General features: G+C 45.4%; 1 protein-coding gene across 1 annotated transcript; it reads left to right on the top strand.

Moving 5' to 3' along the window:
• Positions 1-8,111: 8,111 nt before the first annotated feature.
• On the top strand, positions 8,112-14,930 carry HOXB13 (homeobox B13). The gene is made up of 2 exons (XM_007428497.2): positions 8,112-8,808; positions 14,653-14,930. Exons 1-2 carry the CDS (start codon positions 8,112-8,114, stop codon positions 14,928-14,930), a joined length of 975 nt encoding a protein of 324 aa, XP_007428559.2.
• The last annotated feature ends 3,854 nt before the right edge of the window (positions 14,931-18,784 follow it).

Raw genomic sequence — 18,784 nt, 5'->3', positions numbered from 1 at the left:
GATCTGGCCATTTAGTGATAGCAACGTTCTGTTTTCAGAATTTCTCAGACTGCAGTTGTCTCACTTCTCTACTTGCATCCGATCCGAAGCTCTTCTCTTTTTCTTTTAATCGGGGTAAACTGCATGCATGCATGAAGGTGCTGCCTTGCCAACGTGGTGCCTTTTGGGCTTCGTCTCCCATCCTCCCCAGCCAGCATGACCTCCTCCTGCTGGATGGGGAAGAAGGAGAGGGACACCAGATGGGGGAAGGCGTTTGCTTTCTGCATGCTTAGAGTTTAGATCTACGACTGTTCGGTGGATGACCTTTCAATGGTGGGTGCTTAATTTGTGTAGGGACGCATCATTTTTCCGAATAGGCAACGCGACCGAGAAGCTCGCTTTGGGGAACCGAATAACATACATGCTGCAAACCGGAGAGTAAGCCACAAATTTCTGTGCATCTTATTCCCGAGTAAGTAAAAGAGCGCTTAGGATTTTATGGTTCCTGGTTGCAGCCTGAATTTTACTCACTTCTGATTTAAACTGTTTGCATAGAGCAAGTGGGTTTTCAAGTTTGAAGCGGGAGGAGATGAGTTTTTTACGACCAGGAAGATATCTTGGCTTGGATTTTTCACAACTGCATCTCAAAACCGTAACCTTTCTATCCGAAAGAAACCTAACTGCAAATCGTACGTTAGCAGCTTCCAAAGTTATATTGGACGGAGGAGGGTTGATTGCCCAACACGTGGAGACGCCTGCAAAGGCTTCCCCTCTCCAGCTCAGCTTGGAGAGCGTTTATTAAAATTGGCCTTGGAGATGGCCTTTTCCTCCGAGAAACCAATAAAATAAGAATAAGCGAGGGAAGGCTCATTAATATGAACACGGAATCCGTAAACCAAAAGGATCTCCGAGCCTATCTCAGATGTCTGTTTGTTTTGGCATGGCTGGCCAGAATGAAAAGATCCAGTCTTAATTTCCTGAATCTGCTCTGTAATTCTCCGCTCGTTCGTTTCCCGTCTCCGTCGCCCGCCTTCGCGAGTCCGAGGGCCAGCCAGGCGTCTCGGCCGAGCCGAGCCGAGCCCCTTGATTTCCATGGGGCTTCCTCCCTGGACAATGCGCTCGGGTCGTAAACCTCCTCTGTCGCCGCTGCATCTTGGAGCCCCTTCAAGCCTCGGCTGAGAGAGCCGGGGCACAGCCGCACCCCCTTCCTCTGGCGGTTGAGATTGCCTTCTGTTGTACACATCGTGCCACGCCGGCCTCTTTCCAGTCCACGTATTCCTTCGCTTTACGATGGCCCCATAAAACCACTTCTGGGTGTTTCGGCTGCCCCGAACAGACGCGGAAGGGGGAATCTTCAAAGTGCCCGGAGCAGCTCCGGATGGGACTTAATGGGCAGCCCCCGACGGGGGGAGCGGATGCAGCGGAAGGCAATAGACGCTTGACTTTCAACTTGACGTTGAACTCCCCTGCAAGGCCAAGCCTGCTGGGGTGGCGCCTCTCTAAGCTTCCCATTGCCTTCTGACTCGGTTGCCTACCTGCGGGCTCTGATCAGGTCGCCGGTCCCGAATATCTGAGTACTAAAAACAGCCGCTGTCCAAGAAAGGGAAATGTCCAGTTTCTGGGCGCTGCTGCACTCGGCCCCGATGGGCAAATGCAGGGCACACTTTTGGGCCGAGACATTTTTCGTCCTCATTAATGTACAAGCCACCGCCGAGGGAGAGTTGGCTTAATGGCCAGCAGGCAGGAATCCATTCGGTTTTTCTACCACAAGCCACAAGGCTGGGCTGCAAAATCCGGACGATCAGTAGGGGGCACCAAAGAGATACAGAAAACTCTTAACTCTTCCTTTCCATCTCCCCATAACAGTGGATAACAGTAGGCATAATTGGGTCAAAGAAATTATCCTGTCTTTTCTAAGAAAGACTGTATTTTGGAGTATCTGATTTGTACAAGTTCCCCTACCGATGCAAATTGTTGTGCTGCAATCCCCTCCACATTCCTGGGATGAGGGCTGCAGCCAAGGGCACATTTAGAATAAGGGAGTAAGACCCACCCAGTACAACAGGGTTAATGACAGACAAGGGTAGGACTGCGCTACTAGGCTGCACCCCCAGCAGCCTTGGCCTACACATAACTGGAATAACAGCAACTTCCTTTTGAGTAGACACACTTAGGATTCATATTGTATGGTTCCACTTCTGAAATGTAAGAAAGGAAAACCTTGCCCTAGGACTTTAACATTTTTCAGAGAGGATGCACAACATTGTTCCATAATTGGGAGTCATGCGGGGGGGGGGGGGAGAGACAGAGATTATAATTTTGGAATGCCTTAAATTGTTACAAGTAAGGAAAAATAGTTTAGTAAACTATCTTCGTAGGATTCAGGAATATATTTTACTTTCATCAATTTGTCCAGAGAAAGAAAGAAAAAGTATTTTGAGTTTACAAAAAAAGGGGCTCACAAGCACAATTTTGGGAGTGGCAGTAAATTCTCCATTGTCAGTTTGTGATCTTACCAGACGTAGTTTATTCCTGCAACCGAAGCTGTCCTTAACATGTTGTAAGTGAAATGCAACATGCCAATTATATATCAGTACAGTGATGGAAGGATGAAGCTAGAAGATTCTATAAATCACTGCTGGTCTAGGTTTTGCTAAAAGAAACTATTTCGCTAATACACTATTTTTATTTGTTAAGAATCATTTGGTTAGGTTCCAATGACTTTTTTGCTTTGAAAAAATAAGGAGTAAACCAATGTTCTTGAAAGGGTGGATGATGCTGGTGCAGTAGGGCAAAAACCTGGCAAAAATGAATATGCGTCTGAGTCTCAGCCTGACCCCCTTTCTCCATGCAAACAAGTGCCACTGGCTGCCCAACCTGTTTGGTATTTTGCCTTATTCCCTGGAGTGAAGAAGGTTTGCCAGAGTTATTTAGTGTTAGCTGCCTTCCACAGACTCTTAATCCGTATGTTAACTTGGGCACCAGGAGCAGCATCATGGTAGAAGGTGGCCATTAATTAAATCCTCCATTTAGAAAACGGGGGAATGATGGATATCCTTGAAAGGATGAGCCAGAGAAAGATGATACTGGAGTTGAGTGCTTGTTTGCTTATTTGTTTGTTTTAAGAGATTTATATAGCCACCCATATTGTAATGCAACCCTGTTTATGGGGAGGGCTGGATTGCATTTACCATCCATGAGTAAAGTCTTCATGCCTGAAACTTCATTTTGATTATACTTTGGTTGTGCGAAAGGAGCGATAGAGCCAGGCTTTTGTTGTGGATTCAGCAACGCTTACCAGTTCAGGCAAATTCAGTAGCCAACACTTGAAATATATATAACCCTACAATGAATCTCTGCAGGTGGCACTCTTATCCATGTGGGTAGACTTGCATAGGATTGTAATGCAAATTTATTTACAATGCAATTCTATGCATACCCACTCAGGGGGGGCAAAAAGCCATTGCACTTCCAAATAACTTCATGGTGAGTGCAATATTCAGGGTTAATGTCTTTGGTGTACAACCCATGTCCTTTAAGGAAAAATAGCAAAGAATTGTAACACCTCAAAGACTAACCAATTTATTATCTCATAACTATTGCCACCAATACATTTATCAGGTGCTGTGAACATTTTTGGTGGGGGTGGCGGGAGAACCTGATCCTTTCTCCCATCAACTGTCTGATATAAGATTCCTACTACCTCCTTTCCAGGAAGAAAATGAACCTCAAACAGCTGCCTCCTCTTCCTCCTTTTACATATTTTATTCTCTGCCAGTGCCAAAGTTGGTTAGCTGCAAAGTCTATTGTGTTCCTTTGGCTGTTTATTCATGGCTTGGGGATGAACTATTTAAGGCCCTGATAGAGAAAGATGGGGGAGAGAAAGAGAGAGGGGGAGAGGCAGATAGACAAGCAGAAGAAAAGCTTTAATTTCCATTGACTTTATGTCCAAGCAAACTCAAGCCAGTAGTAGTAAGGGAAGGCTATTGCCTAAATAAAATCTGAAAATCAAAAGTTATAGGTTCCAAAAGGATACACTATTGATATATTGTTGGAAGCGATGGAGCCCTGATATAACTATTAATGGTTTTACAATGACAAACTAATGTCATATCCTCCTTGACTGCAGAAAAAGAAATCTGTCTCTGACTTTCTACTTGGAGCGTGCATGGATTTGATGATTTTAATGCATACTCACATTTATTCTATTAAACCAGTATAAATTACAATGTTATGGAGTTTTGATTGTACAAATGCGGTGCATCTATTTTGGTTAGATGTGGTACACCTATTTTGCATGGGAAGGACTCTGGAACTTCCAGGTAGGGCTGGGAAAGATCCTTGCCTTGGTCCAGCTTTGTGCCCACCCCCATTATTCCCAGAAATAAGAGCAATGCTGGCTAGGAATGCAAAAATGGTTGTAATCCAGCACATCTGGAGGGCATGGGGCTATGGAATTACTCTAGCAGGACACTGACAGCTTTCCTCAGCCTCACATCCTTCAGAAACATTAGAGAACAAATCCTGAAAATTCCAGCCAATAGTGACTGATTAATAGAGGACATCAAGTTGAAGAAAACAAGCAAATTGTCTTCTGTACATTTTGCAATAGAACACATGTCTAGGGAATATAATCTTTTTGCACCATTTCCTTACAACATGAATTTAAACAGTTACATTTTTTGTATTTGTTATTTTTTTCAGCCATACTGCAGTACAATGTACTGTATTATCTTATATGTTACACTGTCTGTGAATGGTAAAATGAATCATCATTCTCCCTGCATAAAATTCATTATCTATTTGAAACCTGAAAAGCCATCCTAATTACTTGCAGTGTGTATATATTCAAATAGAAAGCACAAAACCAGGGGACCATGAGTTCTCATCCCGCCTTGGGCATGAAAGCCAGCTGGGTGACTTTGGGCCAGTCACTCTTTCTCAGCTCAACTCACCTCACAGGGTTGTTGTTGTGGGAAAAATAGGAGGAGGAGGAAGGAGTATGAGGCATGTTCGCCACCTTGAGCTATTCATAAAAATAATAAAGGCAGGATAAAAAAATCTAAATTTTTCTTTCCTTCAGCTGATTGGAAAGGAAAATAGAAAAAACATATTCTTGCTTCTATTTACTGTATCTTCATACAACACACTCCTGGTTATCAAATTAATCCTTTTCTGGGTTCACAGAAGACACTGGATCATAGACAAAACCATTGGATTGGGACATATTAAGAGAAAGGCAAGGCAAGGCAAGGCCAGGCCAGGCCAGGCAAACATAATATACTGTAAGAATGCAGACTCCATGACTTTAAGCAATCTGGTTAAGCATCTCGTGCACCCTCAGCCTATCTGTCTAAGAAGCTGATGACCGCTATCTTCCTCTTACAGGTAGGGAGCCTAGTCTGGGATCAAATGCTCTGTAGCCACCCTAAGTCTACTCATAAGAATAACCATCCATTTCAAAGGGTAGTTGTGTTAATCTTTGGCAAGAAAAATAACAGTTTGGGGGCACTTTAAAGGCAAACAAATGAATTGTCACAGCAACTGCACACCATTGAGTTTAATGGGGCTTACTTCTAGGTTACCATGCACTCCAGCCTAATTATAGCCTAAATTGTTTGTTGAAATGCACTTCTCCTCCTCCTCCTCTTCCTCACCCCCCCCCCTCTGGTCTTTAAGGCAGAGGTAAATAATTTTAACACTTGTGGCAGCCAGCCAGAACAGCAAGGCAGGCAACAAATAGATGTTGTTGGATGTTGCCTCTTCTGCATGCCAAATTCATTTTAAAATTAGAAACCTACAAGCCAGCATCCACTTGCTGTTTCAGCCTCAAAACATGATGCATTCTGCCTGGCACTTTAAAGGCAGCAAAGACTCTACTTCAGAAGCAAGCATTTGGAACTTGCAGGGCTGCTGTCATTTTAAAGTGGTTTTTAGTTTTAATTTCAGTGATTTTTACCTTTCAGTTGGTTTAGGCATTGTGAGTTTAAATGAATTGTTAGGAATTATGTTTGATCTGTTTGTGAATCACCCAAAACCTTGTGAATTTGGAGGCAGAGGATATAAATCTTGTAATAAACATTGAAATAAATCATTGCCTGCCAAGTGAATCCCTTCATTTACATCTGGAGCTTTTCATGGAGGAGTATGCTTAAATAGTATGCCAAGTGCCAAACAAGAGTGAAAGTACAAGGAGAAGGTGTGTTAGGATACTTACAGTGGTATTATCTTTGTCTTTTTGCACCCACCTATTTTGGTGTATTTAGGCCTTTGTGTGTGTGTGTGTGTGTGTGTAATGACGATTCCTTTTGCCCACAGTCTTCTCTGAACACTACTGTAATGGTAATATTGTATAGAAATGGAATAAGCCCTAGTTTATTCAGTCACTCCCCCATCTTCTCACCAAGGACAAATCTGAATTTGGGTCCCCGCCTGGATTTGGCCCACCTCTTTGACTTCTTGTGCCATTCATCAGAAAGCTCATTCATGCTAGAATACTGCAATAGGGAAGGTGAAGACATGAAAAACGTTTTGGTTGTGGGGAGGGATAAACCACTGAACTCTTCTCCTCAGGGTTTGTTTTTTTTTGGTTAGATTTCTACCCTGCCTTTCTCCCAGGAGCTTAAGGAGATACACTGTGTTACCTCCAGGGCCACCAACCTATGGTTGGGTTGAGGGAGGATGACTGGTCAAAAGTCATTTATACTTTATTGCTTTCTGAGTGAGGTATAAAGAGGGCAAAGGGGAATAAATGTGTACTGTATTTCTGGTTTTTTCCCCCCTGGTTCCCCCCCCCCCCCCGTGATCAGCTGCAACCAGAAAAGTGACAATAGCAGTGCAGATACATAAGGAGGTCTCTTCCGATCTCCTCTGGCTTCCTTCAGTTTTTAGCTGCAGGAGAGATTGATACAAATCAAGAAGACAAACTGCCCCCCTCCCGTCCCCTACGTGCACAGATGCTTTGGTGGGACAAGAAATGTAAGAGGGGCAAAGACCATTCTAGAAATCCAGCGGGGCTTGCAAGGTGTGGGGAGTAGATTGGTGTGAATGGAGGAGGGTTGCCTTGCCAGCCCTCGCCTCGCTCGCCCCCTTCCTTTTCACTCTCTGAACATACATCCTTCTTTCAACTGATTACTCTGCAAAATCAGACTGATAGATCCTAATAGCCGGCAACTCAGAGGAAGACCTTCAACATGAAGGCATTATTGGAGCTGTAAAAGTCTCAGCTGCCAGATAGATATGATGCCAGCCCTGCGCCAGCATCTCCCCGCCACGTCGGCCGCCTTTCCATTTCAGCGCAACCAGGTATCCATTCTCCCCCTCTGCCAGCTGGATTTTACACCCAGTGCTCACTGGGTCACCAACCAGCTCTAAACGTGTCAGAAGGCCGGCTTCTGAAGGGGTTCTCTATAGCGGGAGGGATACACTCCCGGGAGAGCCAGAATCAGAAAGTACCAGGGAGCTGTTTGGCTATTTGGCCAAAGAATGAGCAATTAAGAGGGAAGGCAGAAGGCAGCATTATTTCCTGTGATGGAAAGAGCCTCAGCCTAAACACATCTCGCAAGGATCCGAAGGGAGCTAAAGGGTATCAAATGTGATGCTCAACTTTTCCTTTCAGTCCTTTCCTACGCTGGGGGCAGCTTCGGGGTCCGCCATCGTTTCTCTCCATGCCTCTTGAATGGTGCCCATTCCCTGGGGGGGAAGGCACTAGCGTACACTCCCCTCCCCCACAAGGGAAGGCGCCGCCGCCGCCGCCGCCACCACAGGCCACCCCTTCTGAAGAGAGGCCGGTCACGTGAGGGCGCTGTCCCTCCCGCTCTTCTCCCCCCTTGCCAGTAAAGCATTTTCGCAATTGTTGCCCCCTCCCCCCGCACGTCTTCTGCCAAGGCGCCTCAGCCAATGAGCGACCCGTTCTGGGAAGCCACGTCCTTCGCTTCGGGTGGGAGCGGGACAGGGCAGAAGCGCTGCGGTCGGGCGCCCCGGCGACCCTCCTTCGGTTGCAGCCAGCCTTTTAAAGCGGTCTTTCCGGCCTTGCCCGCCTCCCAGTCCGCGCGCTCCGCTCGCTTCCATTCCCAGCCAGAGCGAGGCGAGCAGCAGCCGCCCATGTGCCCTCCGGCCACCCTCCACTCTGGATGGAGCCCGAGGCAGCCTTCGGAGGAGTCCGGAGGAGCCTGGACGAGGCGCCCGGCAAAAGCCTGGACGGGCTGCTGAGCTTGTCTCCCTTCCCGGCCGGCGGCCCCTGCAGGAACGCGGCTGTCGCCGGGGCCGGCGGTGGACCTAGCCCCCCAGCGCACGGCTCCTCCGTTTACGCGCCCCTGGATGGGCCCCTGCCTCCCCTCAGCTCCGGGGAGCCCTCCTTGGCCAAGCAGTGCATCCCGTGTCCGGCCGTCTCGCAGGCGTCCTCTGCCAGCAGCGCCTCGCCCTTCCCTTACGGCTGTTTCGGCGGCGGCTACTATTCGTACCGAGTGGCCCGCAGCGCCCTTAAGCCGTGTCCGGCCCCGCCCCAGGCCGCCTACACAGCTGAGAAGTACTTGGAGGTCTGCGGGGCTGCCGCCAGCGCGCCTACCGCCCCAGACGACTATCCGACCCGCCCGGCTGAGTTCGCCTTCTACCCGGGCTACGCGGGGCCTTACCAGTCCATGACCAGTTACCTGGACGTTTCTGTGGTTCAGACCCTCGGGGGACCTCCGGGCGACTCCAGGCACGAAGCCCTCCTGCCCGTCGACCCTTACCACGACTCCTGGGCTTTGGCCGGGGGCTGGAACAACCAGGTGTGCTGCCCCAAGGAGCCCAACTCCGCGGGGCCCTTTTGGAAAACTGCCTTTACAGGTAAAGCTTGGCGCCTGGAGAGCAAAGGAACACACTGCTACTTTGGCGGCTCTGCCAAACTGGGGGGCTGGTTTGGGGGGGCACTGGGGAACCTGAGCTGGTGCATCTGGAAAGTGCTTCAGGTTCAATTCTGCTTGGAAGAGCTGCTCCCCAAGCCAGGGATGTGTTTTTTGCCTTGACAAGCAGCTTTGCAAAAATGTGAAAAAGTAATTTGGTTAGGTAACACACTTACATCTTGGTCATTTTCTACAGATTGCGCAAGAGGGGGAAAAAGCATGCTTTTTTTCAGTTGTTGGCAACAGTCAGGGAGTAATTTGTCCAGGACTCAACCCAGTGCCTCTATGAGCTAGCGCAGGGTGATCTTCCCCTTAGTTCCCAGCTAGAGAACAGGAATTGCAGACAGGTAAACCTCAACCTGTGCCTTGATATTTGTTTAGCAGGCTTTGCCCTAATAAATCGACTGCATAAAGCAGCTGCAAACTAGAGGCATTCCTGCAAAAGTGACATACTGGAATTTTATATTTTCTATGCACTGGTGTCTCTCTGAATGCCTTTGGGCTTCTCTTGATTCTTTATCAATATTTTAAGAACCAGCTCTCTTGGAAATAGGACTCATTTTCTCCTCCCAAAATGTGGATATGACAGTGATTTCAATCCCTTTTTGGTAGATGCAGGAAATTCTCTGCAGGATGCCTCAATATTTTTACTCTACCCCCAGAGATCAGCCCAAATGTAGGACAAGGGCATGCAGGGTGGGGTATTTGCACCACCAGGAAGGTGCAACTAACCCTAGCCCAAGTCATCAGTGGCCCAAGAAGGAAGAGAGGAAGGAATTTGGGAGCTGTTCTGCATAGCAAGGTTGGATGGGAGTTTAAGCACAGTTGGTCACACCTCCCTTACCTGATGCAACAGAAGAGAGGCTGCAAAAACTAGAGGGCTGCAATACTATATCTCACAGAACAACCTTCCCCAACCTGGTGCCTGATTGGAGTACAACTCCCATCATTCCCTGCCAGCATAATCTTTTGAAATGCACAGAGCTTTATGAAGGAAGGAGGTGGCCCAGACTAAGAATAATAATAATAAAAAAAAAACAGCCAACACTTTCCTTGCATAAACTGTCCCCCACAACACCCCTGATATCCTGAAGATAATAATCCTCTCATTTAGGCCCTCCAGAGAGTTCTCTGATTTTGTGAGTGCAAAATGTTTTCCCCTTCCCCTACAGGCGGACTCCTCCTCCCCTTCCCTTTCTCTCCCAGACTGAATGTTTAAGAGGAGTATCAAAACAAGGAAACAAAAAAGAGGAGGGACAGATTAAATGGTTTTTTTAAAGACAGCTTGCAACAGACAGTCTTTCTCATGAAAAGGAAAATGGGGGGTGGAAGAGAATTTGAAGAGCAGACTCCCTAAACATCATTCCCCACCCCCAGTGCCATGATTCTCTTTGTGGTCTACAAGCAACTGGGGGTGCGGGGGTTAACATTCTGTCTGACTTGGCCATAAGAGGCTGTGGGACCTCCCTCCCTCTGCTACTTTTAGAGCTGTCTCAAGGCCAGGCCACCACAATTTATGGTTGCAACCCATCAAGCCATTACCGGCAGTTTAAGCCTGTAAAATTTGGTGAGAATTCTCAGGGAGCACATGTGCTTCTCCATGCAACCACAGTCAGTAGTCACCGGGCAAGAGTTGGCTTAAAAGTTAATTTGTTGCTTTTGCTGGCTGTTCTGGAAACTAATCTCCCAAGCCTAACTGGGTAACGAAGCAAAACAGAACAAGAAATAAAAATCTTCCTGTGAAAAACTCTGTAGACCTCTAAATTTTACATGCTTCTATTTAAATTACCTCTGCATTAATTTTCTAGTAATGTCAGTGCATAAGAATATGTGTTTGTCCCAGCTCACGCTTAACAGGTTATCACCAACTCTAACCCACTGTGATTTTTTTGTGGGGGAGGGAGGTCAAGGGGAAAAACTGACCTATAATGCAAGTGAACTTTATTTGAAAGATAATCAATTTATTTTCAATGCTGCTCTGACTAGTTACAGCAACTCCAATAATGCTATTTCCATTTTGGTTTATTTTTATGTTTCTTTTTATTATTATTTTTATGTTGCTTACCCCCACCCCCGCTTCACGTCAGTCTTGACTCCTGGCAACTACATGGACAAATCAATGTGGTTTTCTAGGCAAGATTTTTGGAAGTAGTTTGCCAATGCCTTTTTCCTAGGGTTAAGAGAAGGTGACTGGCTCAAAATCATCCAGTTGGCTTCTGGGCCTAAGGCAGGATTAGAACTCAGGTCTCCCCACTTGAAGTCCAGCACCTTAACCACTAGATCAAACTAGCTCTCACTGCATTATTAACAACAGACACATTTGAAAGAGTCTGCCTAAGATGCAGTATCAGGAAACAAATTTGCCTGTTTATTTTGAGCTCAGTGTGAAAATTCTTTCTAAAGGTTTAAATTAAGATTGACAATTCCTTGAAGGAGTATTTCATTAATGGGTATCTGTTCCAGGCCATCTCATAATGTTAATTTTGTTTTAGTAGCAACAAGAACATTATGGTATATTACCCAGCCAATATTTAAATATACACTATATGTTGATATTGTCATTTAATATCCTCTCACTTTTATATATTACTTATATAAGTACAGTTTTTTTATTAAGCTTATCCAATACAGTTTACATTTTTTGTGATACTGCAATAGCACAAGATGATATGATAACATAGAAAAATACTATGATGGAAAAATTATACAGATCTCACAAATTAAACTCAGTATTTTTAAATATATATCAGGGTTGTAGGTCACAACACAATGTTTTACAAATTTATGCATCCAATAGCATATACCCCAGTGGCTCACCTTTTCAGAGATCACAGAATCACTTTCTTTTAAAAGTGTTCATTATGACACTGGGTATCCTTCAGTTATGTTACTTTGATTTGGTATTTCAAATTACTTATATCTATTATTTCAGCAAAAATTAAGGGTGAAATAACGGGCAGTGCCCATTAAAAAAAATCCATCAAAAAGAATGGGACCATCTAAGTGAGGCATTTGCAAGAGATTCTCCCTATTAATTTGTTCCAGTGGTGGTATCAGATAATTTTAGGCTCAGCTTATTCATTTTATGAGGAATGAAGAAGCTTCTTAAATGGTAAGTGTGTTACTTTACTTACCTGAAATTGTGGTAAACTGGTTGGCTCTTTTGTGAGGTCATCTGGCTGATTTCAGGTGAATTGAAAGCCTTCCTCCCTCCCTCCACCATACCAATACTGGCTTCTGCCACAAAGTGAAAACATCACTGAGTTCCCCCCACCCCCAATTCAGTTATGAAAACATAGTATTGATACTATTATTGTTACTTTGGGGGGGGTGCCTTCAAGTCACTGTTGATTCCTGGTGACTTCCTGGACAAGTCCCTGCAGTTTTCTTGGCAAGGATTTTCAGAAGTGGCTTGCCATTGGCTCCCTCCTAGGGCTGAGAGAGAGAGAGTGACTGGCTCAGGGTCACCCAGCTGGCTTCGTGCCTAAGGCGGGACTAGAACTCACAGATTCCAAGTTTCTAGCCTGGTGCCTTTAACCTCTATCCCAGACTGGTTCTCATTATTGTTTCTTACAGTTGCATAATTACAGCTAAATTCAAAACTATTCACATTCAGCAACACACAGCAATTCACACTGCACAAATGTGCATTGCCTCTTACCATTACATTGCACCACACGTAGCTCCCAAGAAGCATGCATATTCTGCATTAATTTTTCAGTATTATACGTACTGTTGTGCAAGTATATCTGCCAGCATTTCTATGTATTTACAGGAAAGAGCATTACTCCAGACAGTAAGTAGAAAAAAGTAGTATATTAGAAAAAGCAGCCCTTGAATACAAACACAAATCTTCCACCTTACAGGCTTTAGTCAAACATTTTCCAATATATTTACGCAACATTAAGCGGTTTTAAATCCAATGGGTTACCGTGTTTAAAGGAGCACCACTGAAGTTAAGAACATTCATTAGTTCTGATTTTTAATTGTAAAAAGCATGCGTAATGATGTTTGATTGCCAAACTCAGTATGTAAATTTATGCCTTTCACCAAAAATACAATACATCATGTCCGCATTAGGTAAGTATAATATACCGTGTTTTAGAAGATTCAGCCAATGATCTAAATTGCATATAATGGCAATAATACATTTTATTTTACCTTATATAAATTACAACTAAATTCCTAGAATGAATAATTTTACATTAATGTCCAGATCTGTATGGATTTGTTTCATGCATTGGCAATGAAAATATGATGACTGGAAGTAGACATCTGAAATAACATTTCTTCATTGAAATTAACAGAAATAATAGATTAAGTCAGAGTAAAATGTTTTCACATTGCATACACCACAAAGATATTTAGGTTTTGCACATCAGTTGTATTTTTTAAAAGGCGCATATAGGTGGAAGTGACAGAAAGAGCTCCTACTTTGTATATATATTCTTTCTCCTACTTGATTTTTTTAAAAAATACATTCTGGATAGTTGATAAGTGTAGGTTGGTGTGGGCTGTCATGCAATGTTTAGATGGTCCTGATTGTTTGCCTTGAAATATCTAATATGAAAGGATTATCCCAAATATACGTTTATATTATTTTTAATTTAGTTCACTGCAAAATGGTACATTCCTGGCTATGGAATTTGCATTAATTGTTACAGCACTGCAATCCCCTGCTTGGGGCCAAAGTGTGGCTTGGTCGTGTGCCTGGCTTTTTCCTCGAATTTCAGTAAGAGGAAGCAGTCTGAATAACATTCATTGTTAAAATACACTCTTCGGGAGAACCAAGGGACAGTAGAGTTTTCCTTGAGCATCAACTAGCCTTGTTTAAACTCCGGTGACTGGATGCAAGAAAATAGGCAGCGTGTGGGCTATTATTAACGTTTGCAGAGACACCGAGGAAGGCAAACCGTTAATACACAGCCCCCATCCCTTGTACCTGCACGTTTGCATGAATTAACGACTCCAACGCCCTGGGAGTACAGGAGCATCGCTAAAACACAAACCTATGATCTTGAATAGCAGCCTAAGGCTTATCTTGCCTTAAAAGTTCTACCTGGAGCAAAGTCTACAGAAACCGACCGGGCTTCACCTCAGATCGTAACTTCAAATCACTTCACTTGCAAAGCGGTGGAAAGAAAGACTGGAGCCCGCAACAAGTAGTGCTGCCTAATCGGGACTCATTGGTGATTTGGTTCTCTCCCATTATTCTTCTTCAGAATAAATTAACCCCTACGCGCGGACACGTGCTAGTTTGCCTCAGGACCGAGAAGGTTGGAAAGGTCGGGGGCGGGGGGGGGAGGGAAATAACGCAATAGGATAACTTGAGTCCCATTGATTACCTGGACCGGGAGGTGGAGGCAAGCCAGAGAGATTCCTTCCAAACAAAGCAGCAAGGCGGAAACACCCGTCTCCCCCAATGCTCGGGGCTTTTGCGGCCAGTTATCCGCCTTGCTGCGTTTTGCGCAGATGATTTGATTTAATATGAAGGGAGCGGGATTCCAGACGCCCAACCCCGGTCTTCGGAGAGCTGACAAGGAATGTGAATATAAAGCAAGAGCAAAAGTGGGTGTGTTTGTGTGTGTGTAAAGTGAGGGGGAGACAAACCAGTGAGTGGGGGGAGGGGGGTACCCCGAGCGTCCGCCGCTCTCTCCGGGGCCCCGGGGAGGCGGCCAACAAAGGGAGCCCGCTTCGCTGAACGTTTGCCTCGACTAGGCTGCCTGCTTGGCCCTCCACTCGCGGCTCCTTTAACCCCTGTCTCACTCTCTCTCTTCCCTCCGGCCAGCCGCCGCAAGCCAGCCGCCCCCCGAGAGCTGTACCTTCCGGCGCGGCCGTAAGAAGCGAATTCCGTACAGCAAAGGGCAGTTGAAAGAGCTGGAGAAGGAATACTCCAACAGCAAATTCATCACCAAGGACAAGAGGAGGAAGATTTCCGTCGCCACCAACCTCACCGAGAGACAGATCACCATCTGGTTTCAGAACCGGAGGGTGAAGGAGAAGAAGGTGGCGGCCAAGGTCAAAAGCGCCGCCGCCAGCAGTAGCGGTAGCGGTGGCACCCCTTGAGACACGCGCGGAGGACGGAAGGAAGGAAGGAAGGAAGGAAGGAAGGAAGGTGGCCTGGCGGGAACAGGCAGGAAAAAAACGGGGGGAGCAAGAACTCCCGCGGGGTCGCCCACGTGGGGCCTCCGAAGGCTCCCACCCCGCCCTCCAAGGCCTTCTGCTTACTGGCGACGGCCCTGTCAAGGGCCTCCGCTGATTTCTCATCACCTTTTACATTTGTTTTTAATAATATATTTTTTTAATTATCGTTGCTATTGCTGCTTTGTTTCCCCCGAGAAGTTCAAAACTCACTGCCGGAAGAGCCGATGCTCTTAAGAACCATGCGATAGCTCCCTCGGGAGAAGGAGGAGACACCACGTGCAATTATTTTTCCTTTCTTTTCCTTAAAAAGAAGGTGCCTTAGGGCCTTTACTCTGAGACCTTGCTTTCTTTGTCTGAAATCCAGTAATTCAGAGCTGCTTTAAGGGGTAAGGGGTGGGGGAGAAGCGAAAGGGCATCCAAGAAGGCGAAAATCGCCTAGAATCGATCTGAATGTAAAATAAATGTTCAGTGATCTCCGTGGCTGTGGGATTCATTCGTCTCCTAGTTGAATGAAGATATAAAACAGAGGTGAAAGAATAGTTATCTCTCTAATCTGTGTAATATAGTAGTAGAACTGTATTTTTACCGAAATATACATATGTGAAACATGTTTGTGTGTACTCAGCTATGCTTATACCTACTTAGCATAGTCTCTCTTTTGAAGGAGTTTTACATATGTCAGATAATTGCCTATACTATAAGATCACCATTATGTATTCTATTTTAAAACTTCGTGCCCCATATGAGGGCTGACCACCACCTTTTTTTCTCGACGATGAATCGTATAGTATTTGCATACTACCAAAAACTCATTAAAAGTGCCTTTGAAGACACTGAAAAGGGGCCTGAGGGAATTTACAATGTAATAAACACAAGTTACTACACACCGGAGGAAAAGCCATCTTTAATGTTTCATTGTTTTTCATCCCCTCTTAGAGGAATCCATCGGAGTAGATCTTGTTGCATAGTGGGATCAAACTTTGCCCTAGTCATTCTGGAATCCTAACTTGCTTGTTTATATATTTAAAATGGGGCATAGAAATGTAAACCATGTGCACTCTTGCAAGCCGTGGATCCGAAAGAGTAACCGTGGGTTCTGCACGATGCAAATTTTACGGTTCCTACTTTCTGTTGCCTTGAAGGTCTGCTCAGATCTACAGACAGCTGGAAGCAAGTTCCTTGAAACACACGCGCCTTCTTTCTTAAGCGAGCATCTTCAGAATTCTGGGAGAGCAGCTTTGATTCGGCGACTTAGGAGCAGGTTCGATTGACCGCGTCCTCACTAGTGATTTACAGGGTCTTATGGCGTCATCCAACCGCCGCGGCGCCGACAGAACAGCGATGATGTCATCGCTAAAACTTCCTTCCAGTCGAGTGGTCTCCTGGTGACCACATGGAGTCTCCAGGTTGCCTTGGCAACAGGCAGGCATTGTATTGCCGCAACGATGATGGCTGGGTGACGCTGGAAGATGCTGTAAATCGTTCTCCAGGAAGTGGCCTTTTTGAGCAACTGATTTTTTCCGGGCAATATAATGAGAGAGATTTACGTTTCAGATATCCAGTGTTTATACTGGATCTGGAGGTCGAGACTTCGAATTTGCCATGCAAAGTGGCGCAGCAGGCTTGGTTAAAACGCTCCGATCTCCGCAGTTCCATCAGAATCCACGAGCCGCCCGCCAAGCAAGCGTATCTCTGTGGGAGGAGCCTGGGAAGGGGAGCGAGGCGCTGCACTCGGAGTACCCCTAAACAAACAAAATCTTTGCTGAAGTTCTGATTTTGCAGAAGTGTTTAGAAACGCGTCTGGCGCTCACCGCGATTCTGATTCTTTAGGAAGGGAAACCCTACTGATCTTACCGCAACTTGCTTCTCCAGAAACCATGGTCTGAAGACATGCATATAGTATATTGTCTATTTATTTATAGTTTTGTATTTCCATAATGAGACAGATATTTCATAAGCAGTACTTGTTATTTGACACAATCTGATCAACGATAAAATTAAAACATTGAATAAATACGTGATATAAAATGCATGAGTAAACAAATATAAGACCGTGAAAAATATATTTTGAAACTTCCCTGACTTTTCTTCGCTCCTTTCTCTTTAAAAAAAAAAAAAAAAACCTTTGAAATCGCAAAGCAGCAAAATGGAAATGGCTCGTTGGTTTACAAACAGCTTCACAGACTAGAACAGGCTAGCTGCTCTTTCCTTGTTTGGGTCCAATTTCGGCCATTTACTCTGTAACAGAGACTGAAAGCGAATGACCGCCTCTTCTCCCCTCGGTGCCTCGACAGAGGTGAAGCGATCATAAACCTCCAACAAAGTGTCCAGGTTTTATTTTAGGGCCTCCAGATATTTCCCTCTGTGTGGTAACTGCACCCTTCAAGTAGCAGACTTGCTTCGTGTCTGCCAGACAACATCACGTCTTCCTGGGGCTGTTATCCCACAGAATTAAATGCATAAAGGTCAGCGAGAAGTTCATGATCAGCACAGCACAGTTACACAAAGAAAAGGCATCCGGGCCAAGTTCAAGGATAACTCTCTTGCTCTTGTGCCAATCCCTCAGAGATGCACCTGAAGACCCCAGTGAGACATTTGGAAGTTTTAAAATGACTTCGCCTGTCAGCTGATTCTGATTTTACAGCCGGCAGCATGTGCTGTGCGCACTTCAGTGCCTACTTAGAGATCAGTACTTAGTAGATTGGGGGGGGGGTGAGGAAAAATCCGCTGTGGCTTCCCTCTGTTCTCCTTTGCTAACCACATTGTAGGAGGAATTATACATGCAGTAGTTTGATTAGAAAACAAAGGGATGGCCAACTACCTACAAGGAAAGCCAGGATTTTTCCTCAATATTATGTACCTCTAGAACTCGGGGAATTCACATTCTTTACTTTATTGAACTGGATGTGCCTGTTGATCCTCTGATCCAAAGACTTAGACTTTTCTCCCCAGGACTGCTGGTGATCAGCTAAGATACAATGCTTCCATTGCTTGATCCCTCACTGTAAACATCTAAAAAAGGGGATGCAGGACAAAAGAGGGACCTGATATATTTTGGGGATGGGAACTACTGGCTATCTTCCCTAGTTCTGCATCTGCTGGAAAGGCCCTCCATCTGTGAGCACACTTGCCCTTTCTCTTTTACCCCAGGTAAAAGAAGATGTGCATCCTGGAATGGGAGGAGAAAGGTTGGAGGATGAGGACTTGCTTCAGACATGCTTTCCCAACCAACAGTTACTATGTCCAGTAGCGAGGCAGGGGGGAGAACAGTTTTCCATCCATTTAAAATCACGATTTACCTTTGACCCTAGAAGTCAGGACTTGGTTTACTCACAGCACATAGGTCATTTTAACTTTGACTCCGGTCTCCTGCCCTGGAAGCAGAGATTCTTAAAAGCCAAATGAGTTTAAGAGGTTTTCCAGTAGAAGAGAATACAGTATATATAGCTCAGGATTGAACTGTGGAGTCCTTGGTGCTTCCTGAGCTAGGCTGTTTGTCTGCAGACGTTTCATTACCCAGCTAGGTAATATAATCAGTGATCGTGAGTGTGGGGTTTGCTCCCTGTTTGTATACAGTAGCTTGCCCTGCCAGTGTGGGTGGGGGTGTGGTGGCTAAGTATGGTTAAGTAAGTAAGGAAGCCATACTTGCTTTCATGATAAGGTCACGAGCGCCACCTTCCAGTTGCAAGCTTTAGTGCACTCGACAGTGTTTCTCCCCCCCTCCTTTTTTCCCTTTCCTTTTACTCCGCCTAAAACAGGCTTCCCCACAGACGGAG

This window comes from Python bivittatus, unplaced genomic scaffold (genome assembly GCF_059951505.1).
Source record: "Python bivittatus isolate LINGU-HERP-01145 unplaced genomic scaffold, Pbiv_v1 ctg000410_np1212, whole genome shotgun sequence".
Taxonomy (NCBI): Eukaryota; Metazoa; Chordata; class Lepidosauria; order Squamata; family Pythonidae; genus Python; species Python bivittatus.
The sequence above is the reverse complement of the archived record's forward strand: the minus strand, read 5'-3'. Positions and strand labels throughout refer to the sequence as shown.